Here is a 20,373-nt window from a genome sequence, read left to right on the forward strand (position 1 = left end):
ATTATAACAGAGACAGGGTTGCCACTCACAATTTAATTTAAAAACATTTTCTACACCAGACTATGAATACGAAAATAAATAGACAAGCGAATTTATAAACGCGAAAAGTATCAAACGAATACGAGTGAAAAATATAAAAGTATAACATAATATGCTAATCTAGCCTATCTCCTTTACCAATAAAAGTAATTAGTACTAGTACAGGTTTGTGGGCTCCATGGTATATATAGGACCGGACTTTAATCCAAGAGGTCTAGACTTCTATGCCCACCTGTTCCCATTTCTAGCTACAGATTTTTCGCTTAGATAGTGAGGAATAATAAGAGATTAATAATTATAGATTAATTATTATGACTCAACACGAGCCATATAGCTGCGTATATTATAGGTGCACAATTCGTCATGTTGCTTATCCAGAGCAGACTAAAAGTATGGCGCAATATCAATTTTAACTGAAATTTTATTTAAATATATACTGAAAGTCGACCTCACTACCATAAAACTTGTAATTACTTCGTAGTGCATTTTCGATATTGACTACGCAAATCATTTATGATAATCAGCTTGTTTAATTCGACAGAGTGGCAACCCTACAATACATACAACGGATTAGGTGCGTGTAAGTCTAAATAGCGATTGTGAATATTTATAGCTAATGAAAGGCGAAACACAAATTTTATTGTTTAATCCAATTTTAGCCACTTTAAATTACTTGTAAGATTATGATAAGGGTCACTAAACGTCTTTATTTACGTTTTCCATCTCTTCCACCTGTTTGTTATCTTCTTGCTGCTCGAAATACATCCATCTGAAATTAAGAAGAATAGTAAGTTAGAGAGCGACAACTAAAATAATCTTCTTTATTTTAACAACTACAATGCCAGGCCTCTATTCATGAAGTAGAGGGAATACGAAAGTTAGCCACCACACAGCTCCGGTACGGGTTGGCGAGTCATAATATTTTTTACCTTTTTAACGATGACTATCAGATGACCTATCCCGACGGATTAACGTACTCTCCAGGCTGAGAATTTTTATATATGACTAGCGGACGCCTGCGACTTCGTCAACGTGGAATTAAGTTTTTCACAAATCCTGCGGGAACCATGGATTTTTCCGGGATGAAAAGTAGCCTATTTATTTTCAATACAAATTTCAGCCAAATCGCAGCAAAATTGACAAAGTTTAATACAAACTTTCATCCCCTATTTTATCCCCTTGGGGATAGAATTGATCCCAATCTTTTTCTTAGCGGATGCCTACGTCATAACATCTACCTGCATGCCAAATTTCAGCCTAATCCGTCCAGCGGTTTGTGCTATGCGTTGATAGATCACTATGTCAGTCAGTCACCTATGAGTTTTATATATTTATTTAGATTTTTAGTTTTTTTTTTTATTTGAACACTATCAGATAAGATATATTGGTAAATATATATTTTTTTTAATAAAAAAAAAATATACTTAAACAATACACATCACTATCTAGCCCCAAAGTAAGCATACAGAGTAGCTTGTGTTATGGGTGCTAAGATAGTTGATATTATAATATTAATATACAATTATATACTACATATAAATACTTATAAAATGTATAATATATACACACAGACACTGGAAAACACCCATGCTCATCACACAAATATTTTCCAGTTGTGGGAATCGAACCCACGGCCGGGGATGCAGAAAGCAGGGTCACTACCCACTGCGCCACGCGGCCGTCAATTTTACTACTATCAGTAAGTAGTTTTTATATACTTCAACCATTTATAGTAAATAAGTAATCTAGATTTGTTTGTTTGTGTAGGAAACAAGGAATTTACTTTCGATTGTTAAACTTTAAACTAAAAAAACTTTTCCACAGACGTGACCTTAGACAATTTGATATGCGTTATAGATGTCCTCAAATTCAATCTTGTAGGTACCGGTCCCATATACCTAATACCAGAATGAGCACATTTTTCAAACCTGCTAAAACAAAAATTTAAACTAATTAAAATTCAAAACCAAAACTCGTTTATTATTTTTGAACGTATGCCTTTTTTAGATTGAGCAAAAATATTCATCACTGGCAATGCATAAATATATATATATGTATAATGTTTGTTCTGATTAGTTTAAGTAACTCAAGCTTAACTTAATCATAACTTCAACTTGTTTGAAATTAAATATTGAATTTTTTACATAAAGCAAATTTTTTTTATTAATCTTTACAAGTTAGGCCATGACTACAATCTCACGTGGACATAGCCACGGCCGAAGCCTACCTTTAGCCAAACCTGGACCTATTATAAAAACCTTAATCGGTCCAGCCAGGAATCGAACCCAGGTCCTCCATCTTGTAAATCCACTGCGCCACTGCGGCCGTCAAAACATTATTACCATAAACGTCATAAACAGACTATTTTAACAGAACTGAGACGTGATAGCCCAGAGGATATGATCTCCACCTTCGATTTGAAGGGTGTAGGTTCGAATGGGCAGGGGCATGCACGTCTAACTTTTCAGTTGGGTGCATTTTAAAAAATTTAATGTTTAAGTTAAAGTCATCTATAAACGAACCACTTGAGCAAAACCGGTCTGGTCATCCGCGCGATTTTAATATTTTTGTATGAAATAAAATATGGCAACATTTGCCGGGTCCAGCTAGTTTGGAATAAAATTAACAAAAAATAAACAGTCATTATCAAGTCATTGACCATTGACAAACAACAGAGGTGCACACACCAAACAATGCAGTGCAAATATTTGGTTACGTAGAGTAAAACAAATAGGTACGAGATTTTTTTATCTCAGTTCAATTCCTCGGACCGTTAGTTGAACAACCTTCTAATTAACCTTCCTGGCCAAACTATAATTAATGCTAGTTAATAATGGTTAATAATAGTCGGGCCCGGAAATTTTTAGGCACTTTTCATCCATTTAACAAGTGGGTGAAGGTAATTTCTAATTGGAATCCACTATTAAGCTAATTAGTCATAGAGTCATAGACAAAAGCTCAGCACTGGCAGCATTATTATGTTGCTAATTGTACTCAATAACCTCGCACGACAGAATAAAGAAGATCCAGAATGAGTATTTACAAGCAGCGTGGTGAAGCCGGTGAAATCCATAAGTACCCCAAACCTTCTCCTCCCCACGCGTCTCCTTGACATCTGCATATACAAACTTTTTTCATAATTTGTATTTCAAAATTTAACACTTACAACAATTACGTAAATTAATAAAAAAATACTTCATCTTATGTCTTTAGTTTGTGTAAACGTTTTTAAAATGTTTAAAAACATAAGACGCCATTATTTAAGGTTCTCAATTCAAATGAATGTTTTTTTTGTATCTTGAATCATCATCTCCTTACCTTTATCCCACTTAAGTGAGCTCGGAAAAATACGTCAATCTTTTCCATTCGTCTCTATTACTCGTCAACTCATCATCCACTCCTTTTACACACATGTCCTCTTTCACACACATGTCCTCTTTCACACAATTCAACCAATTCTTTGGCCTTCCTCTCTTCTTATGTCCTTCCACTTGCACATTCGACATTTTCCTAGTAATATGACTTTCCTCCCTACGCATTACATGTCCATACCAAGCTAACCAGTTTTTGTACCTTGAATAATATTGAAAATTACTGATGCTACGCTTTGTGTCATACTGACTCGAGACTGTATTCGTTTTTGAATTCTGTATTTGGAATGGCTACGACACCGTCGTGTTTTGTACGCTCTATCTGTATATTATTCTTTAATCTGTGCCTCGTACTCATAAAATAATATAATTTTAAAAACACAGATGTTATCGCCGCGTCCCAACGACTTGACTTTGATACGGACTTCGGATTTCTTCGGTTCGGTTCGGATTTGTTAACAGTCAAAGGTACCTTTAACCCTACACACAACTTTCACAAGTGCGTGACTTCACTCAAGGTCGTATTTTGGTTACAGTTTGATTTGTTAAATAAGTTGTCCTGACAAATGTTGTGAATCACAACCTTTGACATTAGTTTTCTTATTTTCGGTAATCACTTTTGAGTCTTCTAAAACAGACACACTATTTATGTATTGTTGAGTTGATGAACCTCACCCAAAAATGGCCACCGCCGGGACCGTCATGGCCGCCCCCAGCAGGAACACGGCGCCGGGCAGCACGTTCAGCGTCGCCATGTACACCCGGGAGTACAGCGGGCCGTACACCAGCGGCATCATGGCCTCCGCCAGGCCGAACAGAGAGTTCACTTTACCTGGAAACAGATTCACTTCACTTTACCTGGAAACAAAGGCTTACATATTTTCATTGAAGTGAACACTTCTTTGAGGACTTTATCGCAGTTGTGAGACTGTGAATAAAAATATCGGTGATTTCTCATTCAACTCCGGTTATGACGTCTAGAAAATTTTTCAAAAATTTCATATACGCACTTCGTGATAGCCCAGTGGATATGACCTCTGCCTCCGATTCCGGAGGGCGGAGGCAGACGTCATATCCACTTCCAATTTTTCAATTTTAAGAAATTAAATATCACGTGTCTCAAAAGGTAAATGATAAACATCGTGAGGAAACCTGAAATTTTTTTTAAATAATTATCTACGTGTGTGAAGTCTGCCAATCCGAATTAGGCTAGCGTGGTGGACTAAAGCCTAACCCCTCTCATTCTGAGAGGATACTCATGCTCAGCAGTGAGTCGAATATGAGTTGATAATGATGACGAATGACTACAACTGCAAAAGTTATAAGCAATCAAAGATTAATAAAATTAGGGCTAAAATACAGTAACTCCAAAACTTTTGGTATTAGATAATTTTTACAATAAGTTTCTTAAAGAAGAGGTATTTTAGTAATTAAATTATTTTAGATTAACTTGTGAAACTTGATTTCTATTGTTATTAGATTTTATTTAATGTTGAAAGTCGCGTCATTGCTGAAAACTAAAAAAAAATAGAAAAAAGGATATTCTGTTACCTTGTCACTTCAAAGAATAAATCAATATACAAGATACGCGCGAGAAACATAACTCTTCTTGAAGTTGGGTAAAATATCATGTATTACGATATAGTTTCTATAAAGTTGTCTTGGCTGAGATTTATAAGGAGAGTTAGAAAAAAACCTTTTGCTAATTAAGTAAACAGGAAAGCGAGTAAAATAAACAGCAATGTAAATATTGCCACACGTGTTAAATGCTATTTAGATTTATCAGTCAACGCCAGTATTAGGTATTTTATTAAGGCTTACAGGCTACTAGCATAAAAATAAACTAAAGATATGCCTAATAGATAACGAAGTACAACAAAAATATTGTCTTTCTTTGTTACTAGTGAGATTTGAATAATATATCAGTTTTGATATGAATTCATTATAATAGGCAACTCCAGGGTTCGATTACGGATCTCAATCTTTTCTTTCCGAGATATGGAGGGCTTGGAAAGAAAAGAAACGGCCTCCATGACGCAGTGGTATGCGCGTTAGATTTACAAAACGGAGGTCCTGGGTTCGATCCCCAACTGGGCCGATTGAGATTTTCTTAATTGGTCCAGGTCTGGTTGGTAGTAGGCTTCGGCCGTGACCTACCTACAAAGACGTACCGCCAAACGATTCAGCGTTCCGTTACGATGCCCTGTAGAAACCGAAAAAGGGTGTGGATTTTCATCCTCCTCCTAACAAGTTAGCCCGCTTCCATCTTAGACTGTATCATCACTTACCATCAGGTGCGATTGTAGTCAAGGGCTAACTTGTAGAGAAAAAAAAAACGAAAGCTGCTTTGTTTCTAAATTTCCAACCTATCCAAGCTACCCCTACCCTTTCAGCCTTTACCCGGTTCAGCCGTTCTCGAGATTCGCGCTTAGCAACACATTTTTATATCATCATCATCATTGTCAACCCATATTCGGCTCACTGCTGAGCTAAAGTGTCCTCTCAGAATGAAAGGGGTTAGGCCAATAGTCCACCACACTGGCCCAATGCGGATTGGCAGACTTCACACACGCAGAGAATTGAGAAAATTCTCTGGTATGCAGGTGTCCTCACGATGTTTTCCTTCACCATTTGAGACACGTAATATTTAATTTCTTACTATGCACACAATGAAAAGTTGGAGATGCATGCCCCGGACCGGATTCGAATTTTTGTTTTTAAATCGATTTTTATATTATAGATTTAAAAACTGTCATCATCCCTATTGGTAGACTTACCCAACTCCTCGCTGGTCACCAACTTGGACGCAATGGAGCGCATCGCTATGAAGGATGTGCCGTTGAAGATTTCCACCAGCGGGGCTGTAACAAAGAACTGGATTAAGAAATTATCTTTTATTTACTGCGCTTAAGTAGGTTATGAATATTTAAACTTATACCTACTAATCTAGGAGGTTATTTACAAAATTACCTTCGAGATATTTAATCCTAGCTTTTCCTTTTCCTAGGGGTCGGTACACAAAAATATTAAAATACAGTTGCAAACACTAATAAAAAAGTCTTGTTCTCAAAAGCTATTTATACCAAAAAATTGTCAATCTTATTAATGGTCTAAGGGTCTAAGGTGTCATTCGATTCGGAATCAAATGTAGATGGTTTTTGAAAAATTGAAAGACCGCTCGCAAAAATTGCAAAAGTTATAAACAATAAACTAAAAATAATAAAAGAGGTTCGGTTTTTGACTTACTACTACTATACTTCCAATTTGACAAAATATTCAAAAGGAACAGAACCCCTTTTTTATTTTTAGTTAATTGTTTATAACTTTTGTAATTTTTGCAAGCGGGCCTTCATTTTTTTAAAAAATGAAATAAATTGAATGTAGATAACATTCAATTCCAAATCGAATGACAACTCAACTATTTTTATAGGAGACGGAGAAAAAATTTTGTACTACATAACACATATCCAGGCTAAAAGTACAAACAAAAAATCTGAAAAAGTACAATACAAAAGACTTTTGAAGAATGTAACTAACCAATGTAGCCATAAATAAATAACGAAATTATTATTATTAAAAGGCGGCCTTATCGCTTAGTAGTTAGCAGTCTCAACCAGGCAACCTTAGGCTCATGCTTAATATCTCAGGCTGCAGACATTTTTTTGCTCTAAAATTTTCACTATATTTGTGTCCATAAAAACTAGCTAACTCTTTACTAAAGGCGATGTTCCATTGGTGTGATCGATATTTAAGAAGTAGAAGAAGAAGTAGAAGTTTTTGATTTCGTCAACTGCTTCATCTACGCACGAATATGTAGATGATAAACTTATTGAATTTAGCGTTGTCTAGGTATAACAATAAAAGTATTATGTATTCACAAAGGTTTATCTTTTTATAATATTTCTAATCTTCTCTAATCTTCAGTTAACATTCAATTACATCAAGCGTATATAGACACTATTACCACTTTTAAAGTAGGCCGTGAAAAGAATAAATATAGAAAAAATAAGAAAAAACATAAATGTCTTCCTCTCACAGATATTATTCGTACTTAACGGTTTGTTCAGTTTGAGTAGCTATTCATAGTGCTAAATATATCAAATTAGGTTAGTAATTACTAACCTAATTTGATATATTTATTGTTCTATAACAAAGCTAATGTAACTGTGATCATGTAACCCTTTCAAGTACTCTTTAATTCAAACTAACTAAATTGGCGTTTATTATTCTGTATATTTATTTATCAAATTGACTAAACTAAAGTAGCACTTGTCCGTCCGCAGCAGTGGAGCAGTGCCTTTATGTGGTAAGTACGCGCCAGTCACAATCGATTTTCTCATAAAATATTAAAGCCACCGAAGTGGATTTAGCTATAAAAGCTTACGTGCCCAAATATATAATCTATAAAGTCACAAGTCAATTTTTTATACGCATAAGGGAAAAATGTGTACGTCTTTCTTTATATTCTCTGGATGGTTTGTCTTTTTATTACGGTATCTGTGGATTTAGTTAAAAAGCTTTAGAGGGAGAGAGTAAAAAGCTGTAACAAGAACTATGTCTATAAGTATCATATCAATCTTCTATTCTTCTATCTTCTATCTATCTATCTTCTTCTTCTATCTATCTATCTATACTATAATAAAAGAGTAGAAATCGAGTGTCTGTACTTTGGCCAAATTTAACTAAAATCAAGTTAGGGCGATTAGAAAAGAGCAATAGAATACAAAAATATTTTTTTAAATTTTCTTGTTTAGTAGCTGTTTAGTAGCCCGGCCTTCGGCCGGGAGTTTGTAATAGGGCCACCGACCGTGGCTAAGGTTGGGCATTTTACTCAAGCACAAAAAACGGAACGCGCGGCCTTTGGCCGGGGGTTTGTGATATGGCCTCTGATCGTCACTACGCCTAGCATTTTACCGATGCACAAAAAACGGAACGCGAGGCCTTCGGCCGCGCACTTTGTTGTGCACCGGCCTTCGGCCGGGGGTTTGTGATATGGCCTCTGTTCGTGGCTAGGGCTGGGCATTTTATCGATGCACAAAAAACGGAACGCGCGGCCTTCGGCCGCGCACTTTATTGTACGCCGGCCTTCGGCCGGGGGTTTGTGATATGGCCTCTGATCGTCACTACGGCTGGGCATTTTACCGATGCACAAAAAACGGAACGCGCGGCCTTCGGCCGGGGGTTTGTGATATGGCCTCTGATCGTCACTACGGCTGGGCATTTTACCGATGCACAAAAAACGGAACGCGCGGCCTTCGGCCGCGCACTTTATTCTACACCGGCCTTCGGCCGGGGGTTTGTGATATGGCCTCTGTTCGTGGCTACGGCTGGGCATTTTATCGATGCACAAAACACGGAACGCGCGGCCTTCGGCACGCGCACTGTTTTGTAGTCCGGCCTTCGGCCGGAAGTTTGTAATAGGGCCTCCGACCGTGGCTATGGCTGGGCATTTCACCCAAGCGAAAAAAACGCGCGACTTTCGGCTGGGCACTTTATTGTACACCGGCCTTCGGCCGGGGGTTTGTAATAGGGCCTCCGACCGTGGCTAAGGCTGGGCAATTTACCCAAGCACAAAAAACTTCGGCCGGGGACTTATGATGGGACTACCGACCGTGGCTATGACTGGGCATTTTACCCAAGCAAAAAAAAAGCGCACTTTATTGTATAGGGGTCATGATTTTGTATTTTTCATATATAAAAAATTCGAAAATGTAAATAGAAGGGGCGAAGGGTTCGAAAATGTACATCGATTTTCACGCGGACGAAGTCGCGGGCATCTGCTAGTACTTACATAAAATTAATATGTCTGCCTGTGGTTTTAAGATAACTGTTTCCTTAAGTGCATTTAGTTATATACACGACTATATACGTCCTTTTTTTAACTCGGTTAAAAATGAAGGACTTTAGATACAAACTTTCAACCCCTATTTCACCCTTCTTTTATATTTTAAGATCAAAAGTACCCTATGTTTTGCTCCAAGGTCACATTTACCATTATACCAAAATTCACCGTGAAAAGGTAACAGGCAGACAGAAAGACAGACAGACTTACTTTTGCATTTATAATATTAGTATAGATAAAATAACACACAAAAACTCACCGATGTAAATCTCAGTAGTGGTGGTTGCGAAAGCGAATATGAAGGAGGCGAGGATCTTGCTGGTGCAGGAGATGATCCCCACCACCGTGTCGTCCAGCTTCATGAAGTCGCTGAAGATGCTGATGGAGAACAGCGTCCCTGAAACACTCGCCATGAGAATACCAAAACAATCTAAAAGCTACAGAAGGGCATGGGAGTTAGAGACATCTCAGTAGTCATCACTCGAATCACTGTTGGACTTGGCAAGTTTGTTTGTAACACTCCCAATGTAGCACGCAGAGCGGGGGGCGTGCAGCGATGAATGACAAACCCACGACTAATGTACGTCACTTCCCCACACGTACGATTTCACACCGGCGCAGTCTTTCCGCCCGTCGCCCGCATATCATGGGACTATTATCAACTTACCGGACTATAGTTTAACAGTCTACGCTGGCCCAATGTTGGCCGACTTCACACACGTAGAGAATTCAGAAAATTCTCAAGTATGCATGCATGTTTTTAGTTCACGCATGTGATATTTATTTTCTTAAAATGCACATAACTGTAAAGTATGAGGTGCAAACCCTGGACCGGATTCGAACCTACGCTTTCCAAACCGAAGGCAGAGATCATATCCACTGGGCTATCGCGACTCAGCTTCAACACGTCGAGAAGTCATGAATTCGATCGACTACCCACATCTAAAACATATTCGTTAGGGGTACAGCACTACCAACCGCGCCAGAGAGGTAGTCAAAAGGCTACCTAAGCCCTTCTTATTCTTTGTCGCTGCACTCTTGATAGAGCGGTCGTGGTCTTTAGGACGTGTTGGAGGCAGATGTTATACGCCTCACGAGCATTCGCCACTTCTCCCTTTGTGTAGTGAGTCGCGTACATTCATGCAAGGGACCGCCTACAGCAGATTTAATCTGGTCGGTCCATCGCATGGGTGACCTTCCGCGTGGCCTAGTTCCCTCCACCTAAGCCCACCAACCCACATTAGAGCAATGTCTCTAAGTTCCATATTATGTCACGTATATGAAGAGGGAGGCCTGGCACTGGGTTGTTAAAACAGGCTGATATTGATGATAATAATTGATAACGATGAATAGTCATTAATAGGTTTATGATACGATCGATGACATCATAACAGAGCAGACAATTTCCTTTTGAACACACAAACACAGATAAGTGATAAGCCTTATGTGCCTCATTTTACTGACATACCCCTTTAGACACAGCCGCTAATTACCTTAATAAGCGGCAGAAATAAGTATTTATTTCCAAAGACAGAGCTGAAGTATGAAAAGGTCACGCAGATGGTTTTTTATCTATAACTCTTTGTTTTCAGTACAAAACTGATGGACACTTGACGGTACGAGTATGTAAAAACTTCCCTGAGGAAGTTTGTCACAAGAAACTCTGCTATAATTAAAACTATCGTTATCAACCCATATTCACTTATTAACTGCTGAGCTTGAGTCTCCTCTCAGAATGAGAGGGGTTAGGCTAATAGTCCACCACGCTGGCCCAATGCGGATTGACAGAATTCACACATGCGGAGAATTAAGAAAATTGTCTGGCTAAAATAAAGTCACCTCACGATGTTTTCCTTCACCGTTTGAGACATGATATTTAATTTCATAAAATGCACATAACTGAAAAGTTGGAGGTGCATGCCCCGGACCGGATTCGAAACCACACCCTCCGGAAGACAAGGCAGAGGTCATATCCACTGGGCTATCACGGCTCTTAAAACTATAACTACTAGTTTCTATACTTACAGAGTACATAATTTACTTCGGTTTGCCTTTGAAAACTAATAAATAGGAGTAGGGTAGATTTTCGTACTTACCCACTAAATTAGTGATAATGCTATATGTACAAAACATGCTGAACTGAACCTCGTCCCAGTTGAACCGGTACCTCATGAACAAATACAGAACGTTCATTTCTCCTGTAGACAAAAACAAAACAACCATATTAGAACATTTTGGAATGGACATATAAAAGCTGACATAGCTCGTGTTGCGAAGCTGAAGTGGCAATGGACGGGGCACATAGTTCGAAGAGCCGATGGACGTTGGGGTCCCAAATGCTGGAATGGCGACCCAGCAATAGTAAGCGCAGTGTTGGCCGACCCCCTACCAGGTGGACTGGAGTAAAGTTAATATAGCGACTAATAACTCATAGTTACCTACTTAGTACTTATAGATATTAAACAGACCACGATAGGCCTGTCTTAGCTACAGATCTTCATGTACCTACCTAAAGTAAAAAAAAGTATGTATATTTATATGTAAGTAAGTATATATCATAAGCACAAATGGAGTTTACTCTTCCAGATCGACTGTCTAAATAGGTGTATGTTGCCTCGCAGCATACACTATGTACGTCTCAATACGCCTGAAAGTGAAAGGTGCGCAACAGAGGAGCAGTAGGTCGCCCATATTTTTTTCATACCGGGGGCTATATATGACAAACCGATTCTTAAGGAGTCCAAAAATAATGTAATCACTTTTTGTCAAATCAAACGTGTTTTTTTTTATCGTCAGCGGCTCTGTTTGAAGCGTTTGTCAAACATTGTTTATTGAAAAAGTCAAGTTTGGCAAACAAGAATGTCAAACCTCGATAACGACAAGAGCGGTCGGACTCATCACCGAGGGGTGGGAGTTCGCCCAGTTGGTCTATTGTCGCACCCACTCCTAGCACAGTCTTTCCCGACTAGTTGGAGGGAAATAGAAATATTGGTCTTTTAAAAAAAAATGTTAGATTGTTATTAGGGACACTTATGGCATCATAACTCGTTATAGACAGTGTGACTCGACAGGCTACTTGGTGTAAGCACTAAGCAGTGATTACAACATAAGTCTCTATCATTCTCTTGAAGAATCTATTCAGTTGTTTTCTGCGAACTCTTGAACCAATGTACGGAACCACTTAAAAATTATATCTACCATGAGGCAAGCGGAAATAAGACACTTGAAGGAGTTAAGAACGTAATACATAGGTACATGGAAACATATGTAACTGTGTAAACTGTGAAAAAGTATATTCGTTGATGACTAATCTCCTCATTAATTTTCTGGACAGGATGTTTTGCTCAGAATTTCAGACTGTTCGCAAATTGGAGTTGCTCACTTCTAACCCGTTGCACGTACTTTTAGTTCCTATTTAACCGACTTCCAAAAAGGAGGAGGTTCGGCTGTATATATATGTTTTTTTTTTCTTGTTATCATTAGTCAATTTTTAATGTCAACGGGAAAAAATATTTAAAATAAAAGAAAAATAAACAATCGTTTTAACATAAAAATGGAACCAATTTCAAAGACGTATTCCAATTAAGTATTTTGATTTTAATACAAAACTACTAAGTCGATTACCATGAAAACTAAATGGGATCAATCTGGAAGTATCTTTTAAATAACAAAAGAATTTTCAAAATTGGTTAGTAAATGACGAACTTATTACGTAACAAAAATCAAAAAAAGAAACATACGCGTCGAATTGAGAACCTTCTTTTTTTGAAGTCAGTTAAAAATAAAGAAAAATCCTGCCACACATCATAATATAACATATTTTTCTCTAGACTATAGTGATCTGCCCCTGCATTCTGTAATGTTACAGCGATGTGACATCGCTCATTTCCATGGCATTGTTAGTGATGTTTTGTTTACCCACAGATATAAAGTTCGAAATATTCGGCGAATATAACATCGACAAGAAGCCGAAGAGATTGATTTCTTAAATCAATGAGTTAATTTTTTTTTTTTTATATCCAGCATTATTTTAGCATTCTTAAATTGGAAGATAAATAATGTTCTGATTCATTTCAATTTGAACGGTAGCTGTTTGCTGCTTTTTTCATTGAGATATGCTTGTAGTTGTAAGCTATCTATGATTACTGAACCAAGTATTATCAATACATATAAATAAAATTGAAGTGTCAGTCTGTGATTTCAAGATAACTGTGTGTTCTTAAGTTCTTATAGATATTTACACGATACCAAAACACAAACAAGCATTTTTTTTAATTTTTGGTGTCAGCCTCTCTGTTTGTCCTTGCTGATCTTAGGAACGGCTAAACCAATTTTAATGGGATTTTCAGTAAAGCTTATGATGATTAAGATGCTTACTAAAATATACTTGACTAGCGGACGCCTGCGGCTTCGTCCGCGTGGATTTCAGATTTTCACAAATCCGCGGAAACCATAGATTTTCCTGGATGAAAAGTAGCCTATGTGTTAATTTAATAAACCTATTTCAAGTCCAAATTTCAGCCGGTTCAGTAGTTGCGGCGTTAAAAAGTAACAAACATCCAAACATACAAACATCCAAACAAACAAACATTCATACAAACTTTCGCATTTATAATATTACTAGCGGCGTGTAATTCAGTTTTTCATAAATCCCGCAGGAACAAATCGCTTTAGTGGCCGCAGCGTAAAAGAGGAACAAACATACTTACACACTTGCACACTTTCACACTTACACACAAACTTTCGCCTCTTTAATATTAGTGTGAAAGTGTGATAGCTTGACAAATTCGTTCGTAACACTCCCGATGGTCCGCGCGGGCCGGGAAGTGTATAGCGATGAATGAAAAATCTCACTTCCCCGCATGCACGATTTCACACCGAAATCAAAAAAATCAAAATCAATAATCATTTATTTCAAGTAGGCTCAGTTTACAAGCACTTTTGACACGTCAGTTGACTATTTGTAAAGATTCTACCACCGGTTCGGAAAGCAGGTTTTGCTGAGAAGATACCGGCAAGAAACTCAACAGTTGCTCTTTTGAAAAAGTCATACAGTATTATAATTTACAATAAATTGATAACAATTACTGTTTACATTTCTTATAGTTTTACTTCCTGTGTGAAGGTGGAAGCTGATCCAACGGCATTAAGGAACTCATCAATGTTGTAGTACCCTCGACTAAGTAAATGTTTTTTAACATATATATTGACAGGCTACTGTTAGTATACCTATTTCTTTAAACTTTTGACGAAGGGACGCATTCTTTCCCCCCGTCGCCCGCATATCATGGGAGTGTCATCAAAGAAGTTGGCAAGCTATAATAGAATACTGACCATGTAGAGGGCCGAATATGACGCAGACGACGACGATGAGCAGCGACACGCGCAGGCGGCGGCGACGCGGTCCACTGCGGAACGCCACGGTGAGCGTCTCGCGCACGTGGCGCGCGTCGAAGAACGAGCACACCCAGCCGCGGCACCCCACCGGCTGCTCCTGCAACACATCATCAGCATCATCATCATCATCATCATCATTATCATACTCATCTTCATCATTATGACGGACTCCGTGGTGCAGTGGTATGCGCAGTGGATTTACAAGAGGTCCTGGGCCGATTGAGGTTTTCTTAATAGGTCTAGATCTGGCTGGTGGAAGGCTCATGCCGTGGCTAGTTACCATCATACCGGCAAAGACGTTCGGTTTGCGTACTGCTACGATGTTATGTAGAAACCGAAAGGTGTGTGGATTTTCATCCTCCTCCTAACAAGTTAGCCCGCTTCCATCTTAGATTGCATCATCACTTACCATCAGGTGACAGGTGAGATTGTAGTCAAGGGCTAACTTGTAAAGATTAAAAATATATATTGTGATAGACTGCTCGACCGACGACCATGTGCATGTGCACTTCCCCATTACATGTAAAGTGGGGATATTTTATTTTCTCCTCCATCCCGTAGCCGTAGTATCGCTATTAATATTGTATATTAGAAGGGTTTAAAGTATAATTTAATTTACGGATGTCCGAACCATTCAGTTACTGATTAGAAGAATTATTGCATGTTGTCCGCCGCGAACTTTACTTGGTAGACGCGGCAGCGTAATGTCTAAAGATAACCTCAATACACTCATCACTACACACTAGAGCTAAAAAGAGCTTGTTTATAGCCAGCTTTCACACAACGTATGGTTATAGTATGAGGACTCTTAGGGTATCTATAGCAGGTTCCAAATCGATTTTTAAAACATCCCCTGTACATCAAAGCACAGTTTGTGTGACTTTCGGATCCAGCGATAACGGACGCGGATCCCAGCTAACTCAATATCTATTTTTCATTGAAACCGAAAAATAAATCATTCGTACAACATCCGCGGCAAACGGAATAAATTGACAACCCTATCTCGATAGATCAGCGACATTGTAGTACAAGAGACGGTCGTAAGGTTTCGTTTCTACTTGTACCCAAAAGACAGAGTGCCCATTCAGAATTATCAAGCTCGAGTCTCCTCTTAAAATGAGAGGGGTTAGGTCAAATAGTCCATCTCGCTGGCAAAATGCGGATGATCAGACTTCACACGCGCAGACAATCAAGAAAACTCTCTGGTATTCAGGTTTTCTCACTATACTTTTCCTTTACTGTTTGAGACACGTGATATTTAATTTTGAAAGTGAGAGTGCCATTGCAGATTGCAAAATATCTGCCATACAGATCTAAACTTTTTTTTATCACACTACTACCACTTTCATTACGAAATGGGGACTATATTGTCATCAGACGCAGCTGAAAGAGTACCAACTACAGGCTACTCAAAATAATATAATCTAAGCAGCTTAGAATTTAATCAACTTTTAATACCAATACAGATCATTAAAATGTTTTATTTTAAAAAGGCGTGATACCACTACATAGATACTTCTATTACAAGTAGGTACTAGCCTATGGTGGTGAGCAGAAGATACCTATTCACTCTTGCCTTGAAGGCACTCAAGTTGCACGTGTCAGCACTGTTTGTTTATCTATTTTAATTATTTTTGGTTACATTTATAAACATCAAAATTATTAGGTACCTGTGGAACCTGCTATAAATTCAGGCAACAAATCGTGTGAAACCTTACAACCGTCTCCTGATCTATCACAAATGCAGACACCTATCTGAGCCCCGTGAAACCACTGATTGCGTTACGATGTTCCCCTTCGTTCGAATTTGCGTAGTGGCACAGAGCAATTTATCACTTAGACGTAGGACGACTGATGGACGGACTCTGCCTTAGTCGATAACCGGCAACCAGCGCCCGCGACCCTTCTCTTCCGATTCTACTTTCATCTACTGAGCCTGATCCTTGCAAACAAAAAAGATCCTTGGACTTGTTCGTGTTATAGACCACTTGACAAGAGATTCGGTTTTTGCATCTTAGGGTTCATTTACACCAGCGGCAACTCTACCGGCGACCGCAGTCGACTGCAGTCGGCGATGTCTCGGCGGCAGCCAACGGCAGTCGACTGCAGTCGACGATGTCTCGGCGGCAGGTGATGGCAGTCATGTAAATGAACACTTAACTGTTCAATTATAAAAGTGTTTTCATTCTACAGCTAAGCCTTTAAGGGTCTATTACCCTTACAATGTTAATTTTATATTTTAATTCAAGTTAATACCATCCAAACTAGTAATACTTCGATGAACTGATGGACGTTGGGGTCCTAAGATGCTGGAATGGCCCTCGCAACGGGAAGCGCAGTATTCGACCCCCCACAAGGTGGACCAAGAACACCAAGTGGGTTGCAGAGAGTCTCTGGATGCTATAGTATGCGCATTATCATCTGAGTCGTCCGGTCATAAAAGTCAAAAAAGATAGGAATGTGCAGCGCGCCTACCTGCGCACCCTAATTATCGATAAACGGCTACCTGCGCACGTGCTAATGATGAGTCAATAATGATTTGGACGATTCTGATTGGTCGGTTTCTAATGTAATTGCATTGCGTATTTTTTTTGCTATAAATGTGTTTACTGCAATTAAATAAATACATTCATGTGTTACTCGTTGCGCACTATGGATACTAATATATAATAAATTTGGCAGAAGACGAAGATTCTGATGATGAAGACTCAGATGAAGATTAATTTTATTTAGTTAATAATTATATAATATGAAATATGTATTATATTAAATCAAATATTGTTAATTTTTTTAATTTTGTGAACAAGATACGATAATAAACTTTACTTATCGATAATATGTCTTTCATTGTTACACCCTTCACTAGACGGCTCCATAAGACCCATAAGTGCAAGCGAGATAGATATAGAGAAATGATTTATGGCCCTAAGACTCAGTTGTTAATGCTATTAGTATAACGTCTAGAGACCATGTTGTTTGGAAGACCTTATAGAAGACCTATGTCCAGCAATAGATGTCCATTGACTGATTATCATGATGATGATACTAGTAAATATAAATTCAAAAGTGAGTCTTTCTATCTGTCACCAATTTTGGTATAAAAATAAAGACGTACCTAGGAATAATATAAGCAGAGCAGAGCGTAGGCTACTTTTGTCGCAAAAATATAAATAGGAGGGGTAAACGGGGATTGAAATTTTATAAGAAAGTCCTTCAGTTACGATAGGAGAATACATGGAACAAATGTAACCTGACGTTTCAATAGTGCTTGAGGATATCATTTTGACGTTTACTAACAATAATTGTCGTATGGTCATTGGTCCATTCAATAAACTCGATTTCCTTCTGCCTAAGCAAAAAAGAATACTTTACTACTTTTCGCTACGAAAACTTAGTATTCCGTTCAATTTAAATAATACACAATTCAATGGAGTGTTGACGTTGAGGCAAGAAGCTACGTCTTTATTTATTTTTTTGGAGTAGTTGTTCAAGAGGTCCAGCTGTAAGGTATAAACAACAGTTCAAGAACCCGCCAGAATGTAGTTATTTTTTTTAGTTTTTATTGGTTGTATGTAAAGAACTCTTCTACGGTACTCCCCCTCGCCTGTGATTCGCCAGCGAGATTTTATATTTTGGTGTCTTACTTGAGTTAACTAGAAATTGTTTAAGTTTCAGCAAAAGCTAATGTTATGAGACAAGATAAAGAGAGTATAAAACGATGTACAACTAAGTATTGAAACTTACTCGCTGTCTATCTTCGGAAATAATCGGGTCCTTCAGCCGTATGTATCCATAAATCAAACTGGTGAAATATAAACAGTTGGATATGAAAAAGATCCCGTAATATCCAATCTGCTGAAGTAGGATGCCACTCAGCGACATTCCCAAGGGAATCCCCAAAGACATACATAAATTAGCCACTCCCACCCTAAATGTCCTCATTTCTTTTGTGGTCACGTCACCGATATAGCTGAATACACCAACGCAAACAGTTATCCATCCTCCGGTTAATGAAGGAAACAAGTCGGAGAGAGCCGTGATTTCCAGCGGTAATTCGTAGAAGAAGTATGTATTCAAAATAAAACTCGTGCAACACAACACCTCACCGACGATCGGCAGGAGTATGCACGCTTTCCTTTTCCCCGTCTTGTCACTCCAGGAACCTACGAACAGTACTAATATACAAGGGAAAGCTGTCTGCACGATGTTCTTCCACGCCTGCACAGACGCTGTCAGTTTTTGCACCTCCGATTCTTCCACCGTGAAGTTCTCAGTCTGCCGTCTGTTCAGCGCTGAACAAACTTCATCACTGTACCCTAAATTCACTCTACAAGCTTTCTCCAAATTTAAGTTCTGAACGGCCAACCCAGAAAACACATTGGACATAATGTAGCACGCGATAATCGGTTCCACTGTTATGTTGGCCCTTATTTGCATCAACTTTTCTTTAACACTTATCCTCTTCTTCTCTTCCTTGATTTCTCCGGGAGCTTTTTCAGCTCCGACCGTTAACCCGTTCATTTTCTTGCTCAAAATTAAGCTGACTTATGGAGATTTATGTGTTCGGAGTTTGTTCTTTCTCATATTGTCGGTTAATAAGGGTTAGCATTTGTTGATCAATTTTAATGCCTCGTGAGTTCCATAGTTTCTACTGTTTTCGCTATTTCCATGTAATTTAGGATACCAGTGTGCCCCAAGTTAGACGGCAGACTGGAGAATCTTCTTGTCTTAAGTAGATTGAACGGATACGCGTTCGAGTGGAGTCATTTACCAATTTGTTGGTGTAGTGTCGCCTCAGATCGGCAGCGTTCGCGGCACTGCGTGGACGGGGCGTCACAACCTTGCTCTCAGCTACCGTTTATCCCATTAGACCAATGCCTGTCATTATTGTGAAACAGTGGGTACGTTTGTGTCATTAGTACACGGTCAAGGTACGCTTTAGTGGGCGGATGATATTGAAACGTTCAGGTACACTTCATTCGTGATTCTTAATCATAAGTCGGTTTTAAGAAGCTCTCCAAAAACCATATACATCGCCGCAGTACACAATTCGATGAATCTTACCTAAATTCACAAATGCAATTGCGAATGTGAATTTGTTGGTTAAACAACTTAAACAATTTAAAAAAATCTTTCACCAAAGCAAGTAAGGAGGCTATATTTTATTACCATATTCCCACGGGAAGAGGAACTTCGCGTTTGAACCCCAAGGCCTCCGCTAGACAATAAATAATCCGATTAGCGAATTTTGACCTTGTGTTTGACATTTTTTGCTTCTTACGTGTCAATAAACAAAACGTAATATATTACTTCCTAAACAACATTTTGGCAGGAAATTCCTGACTGAAGCTTAATATATGGGGGAGGCTAAAGGGCTTAATTCCCCGCGGTCACAAAAGCAATTAAAACACCATACGTCAGCCCCTGATGTACTGAACACGGACATCTGATACGTTTTTATCTCGTTGATTTATACCACCATTAAATCGGTATAAAAAATCATAGATTCCGCTTTTTGTTTTCATGCAAATGGCCGCCATTTTATTGCGTGGCTACATGAATGGATATGAATAAATGTTTTCATAAAGGTGAACAGTTTAATATCTCGAAATTGGAGCGCGAAATAAATCGTCGACACGGGTTTTTATTACGAACGTATAAATAAAATGTTAGTTTAGATACTTTGCCTCCATGCTCAGTAACTATACGGCAAAGGGTCACAGT

At 38.5% G+C, this 20,373-nt stretch overlaps 1 protein-coding gene across 1 annotated transcript; it reads right to left on the reverse strand.

The window, feature by feature from the left end:
* Positions 1 to 670: 670 nt before the first annotated feature.
* On the reverse strand, positions 671 to 19,461 carry LOC112047248 (proton-coupled folate transporter-like). Its single transcript, XM_024084296.2, has 7 exons — positions 18,394 to 19,461; positions 14,587 to 14,746; positions 11,349 to 11,450; positions 9,512 to 9,649; positions 6,188 to 6,271; positions 4,086 to 4,242; positions 671 to 808 (listed from the first exon to the last, which is right to left on the reverse strand). The coding sequence occupies exons 1-7, from the start codon at positions 19,168 to 19,170 to the stop codon at positions 736 to 738; spliced, it is 1,491 nt and encodes a 496-aa protein (XP_023940064.1). The 5' UTR covers positions 19,171 to 19,461; the 3' UTR covers positions 671 to 735.
* Positions 19,462 to 20,373: the final 912 nt, after the last annotated feature.

This window comes from Bicyclus anynana, chromosome 7, assembly GCF_947172395.1.
Source record: "Bicyclus anynana chromosome 7, ilBicAnyn1.1, whole genome shotgun sequence".
NCBI lineage: Eukaryota > Metazoa > Arthropoda > Insecta > Lepidoptera > Nymphalidae > Bicyclus > Bicyclus anynana.

What these genes read in the sequence shown, in the direction of transcription:
- LOC112047248 (XM_024084296.2), bottom strand. Translation starts at nt 19,170, where the DNA reads ATGAACGGGTTAACGGTCGGAGCTGAAAAAGCTCCCGGAGAAATCAAG. An exon ending in CATATTCGGCCCTCTACATG is followed by an intron (nt 11,451 to 14,586) that starts GTCAGTATTCTA and finishes TTTTGTCTACAG; the next exon opens with GAGAAATGAACGTTCTGTAT. An exon ending in CACTACTGAGATTTACATCG is followed by an intron (nt 6,272 to 9,511) that starts GTGAGTTTTTGT and finishes TCTTTGTTACAG; the next exon opens with CCCCGCTGGTGGAAATCTTC.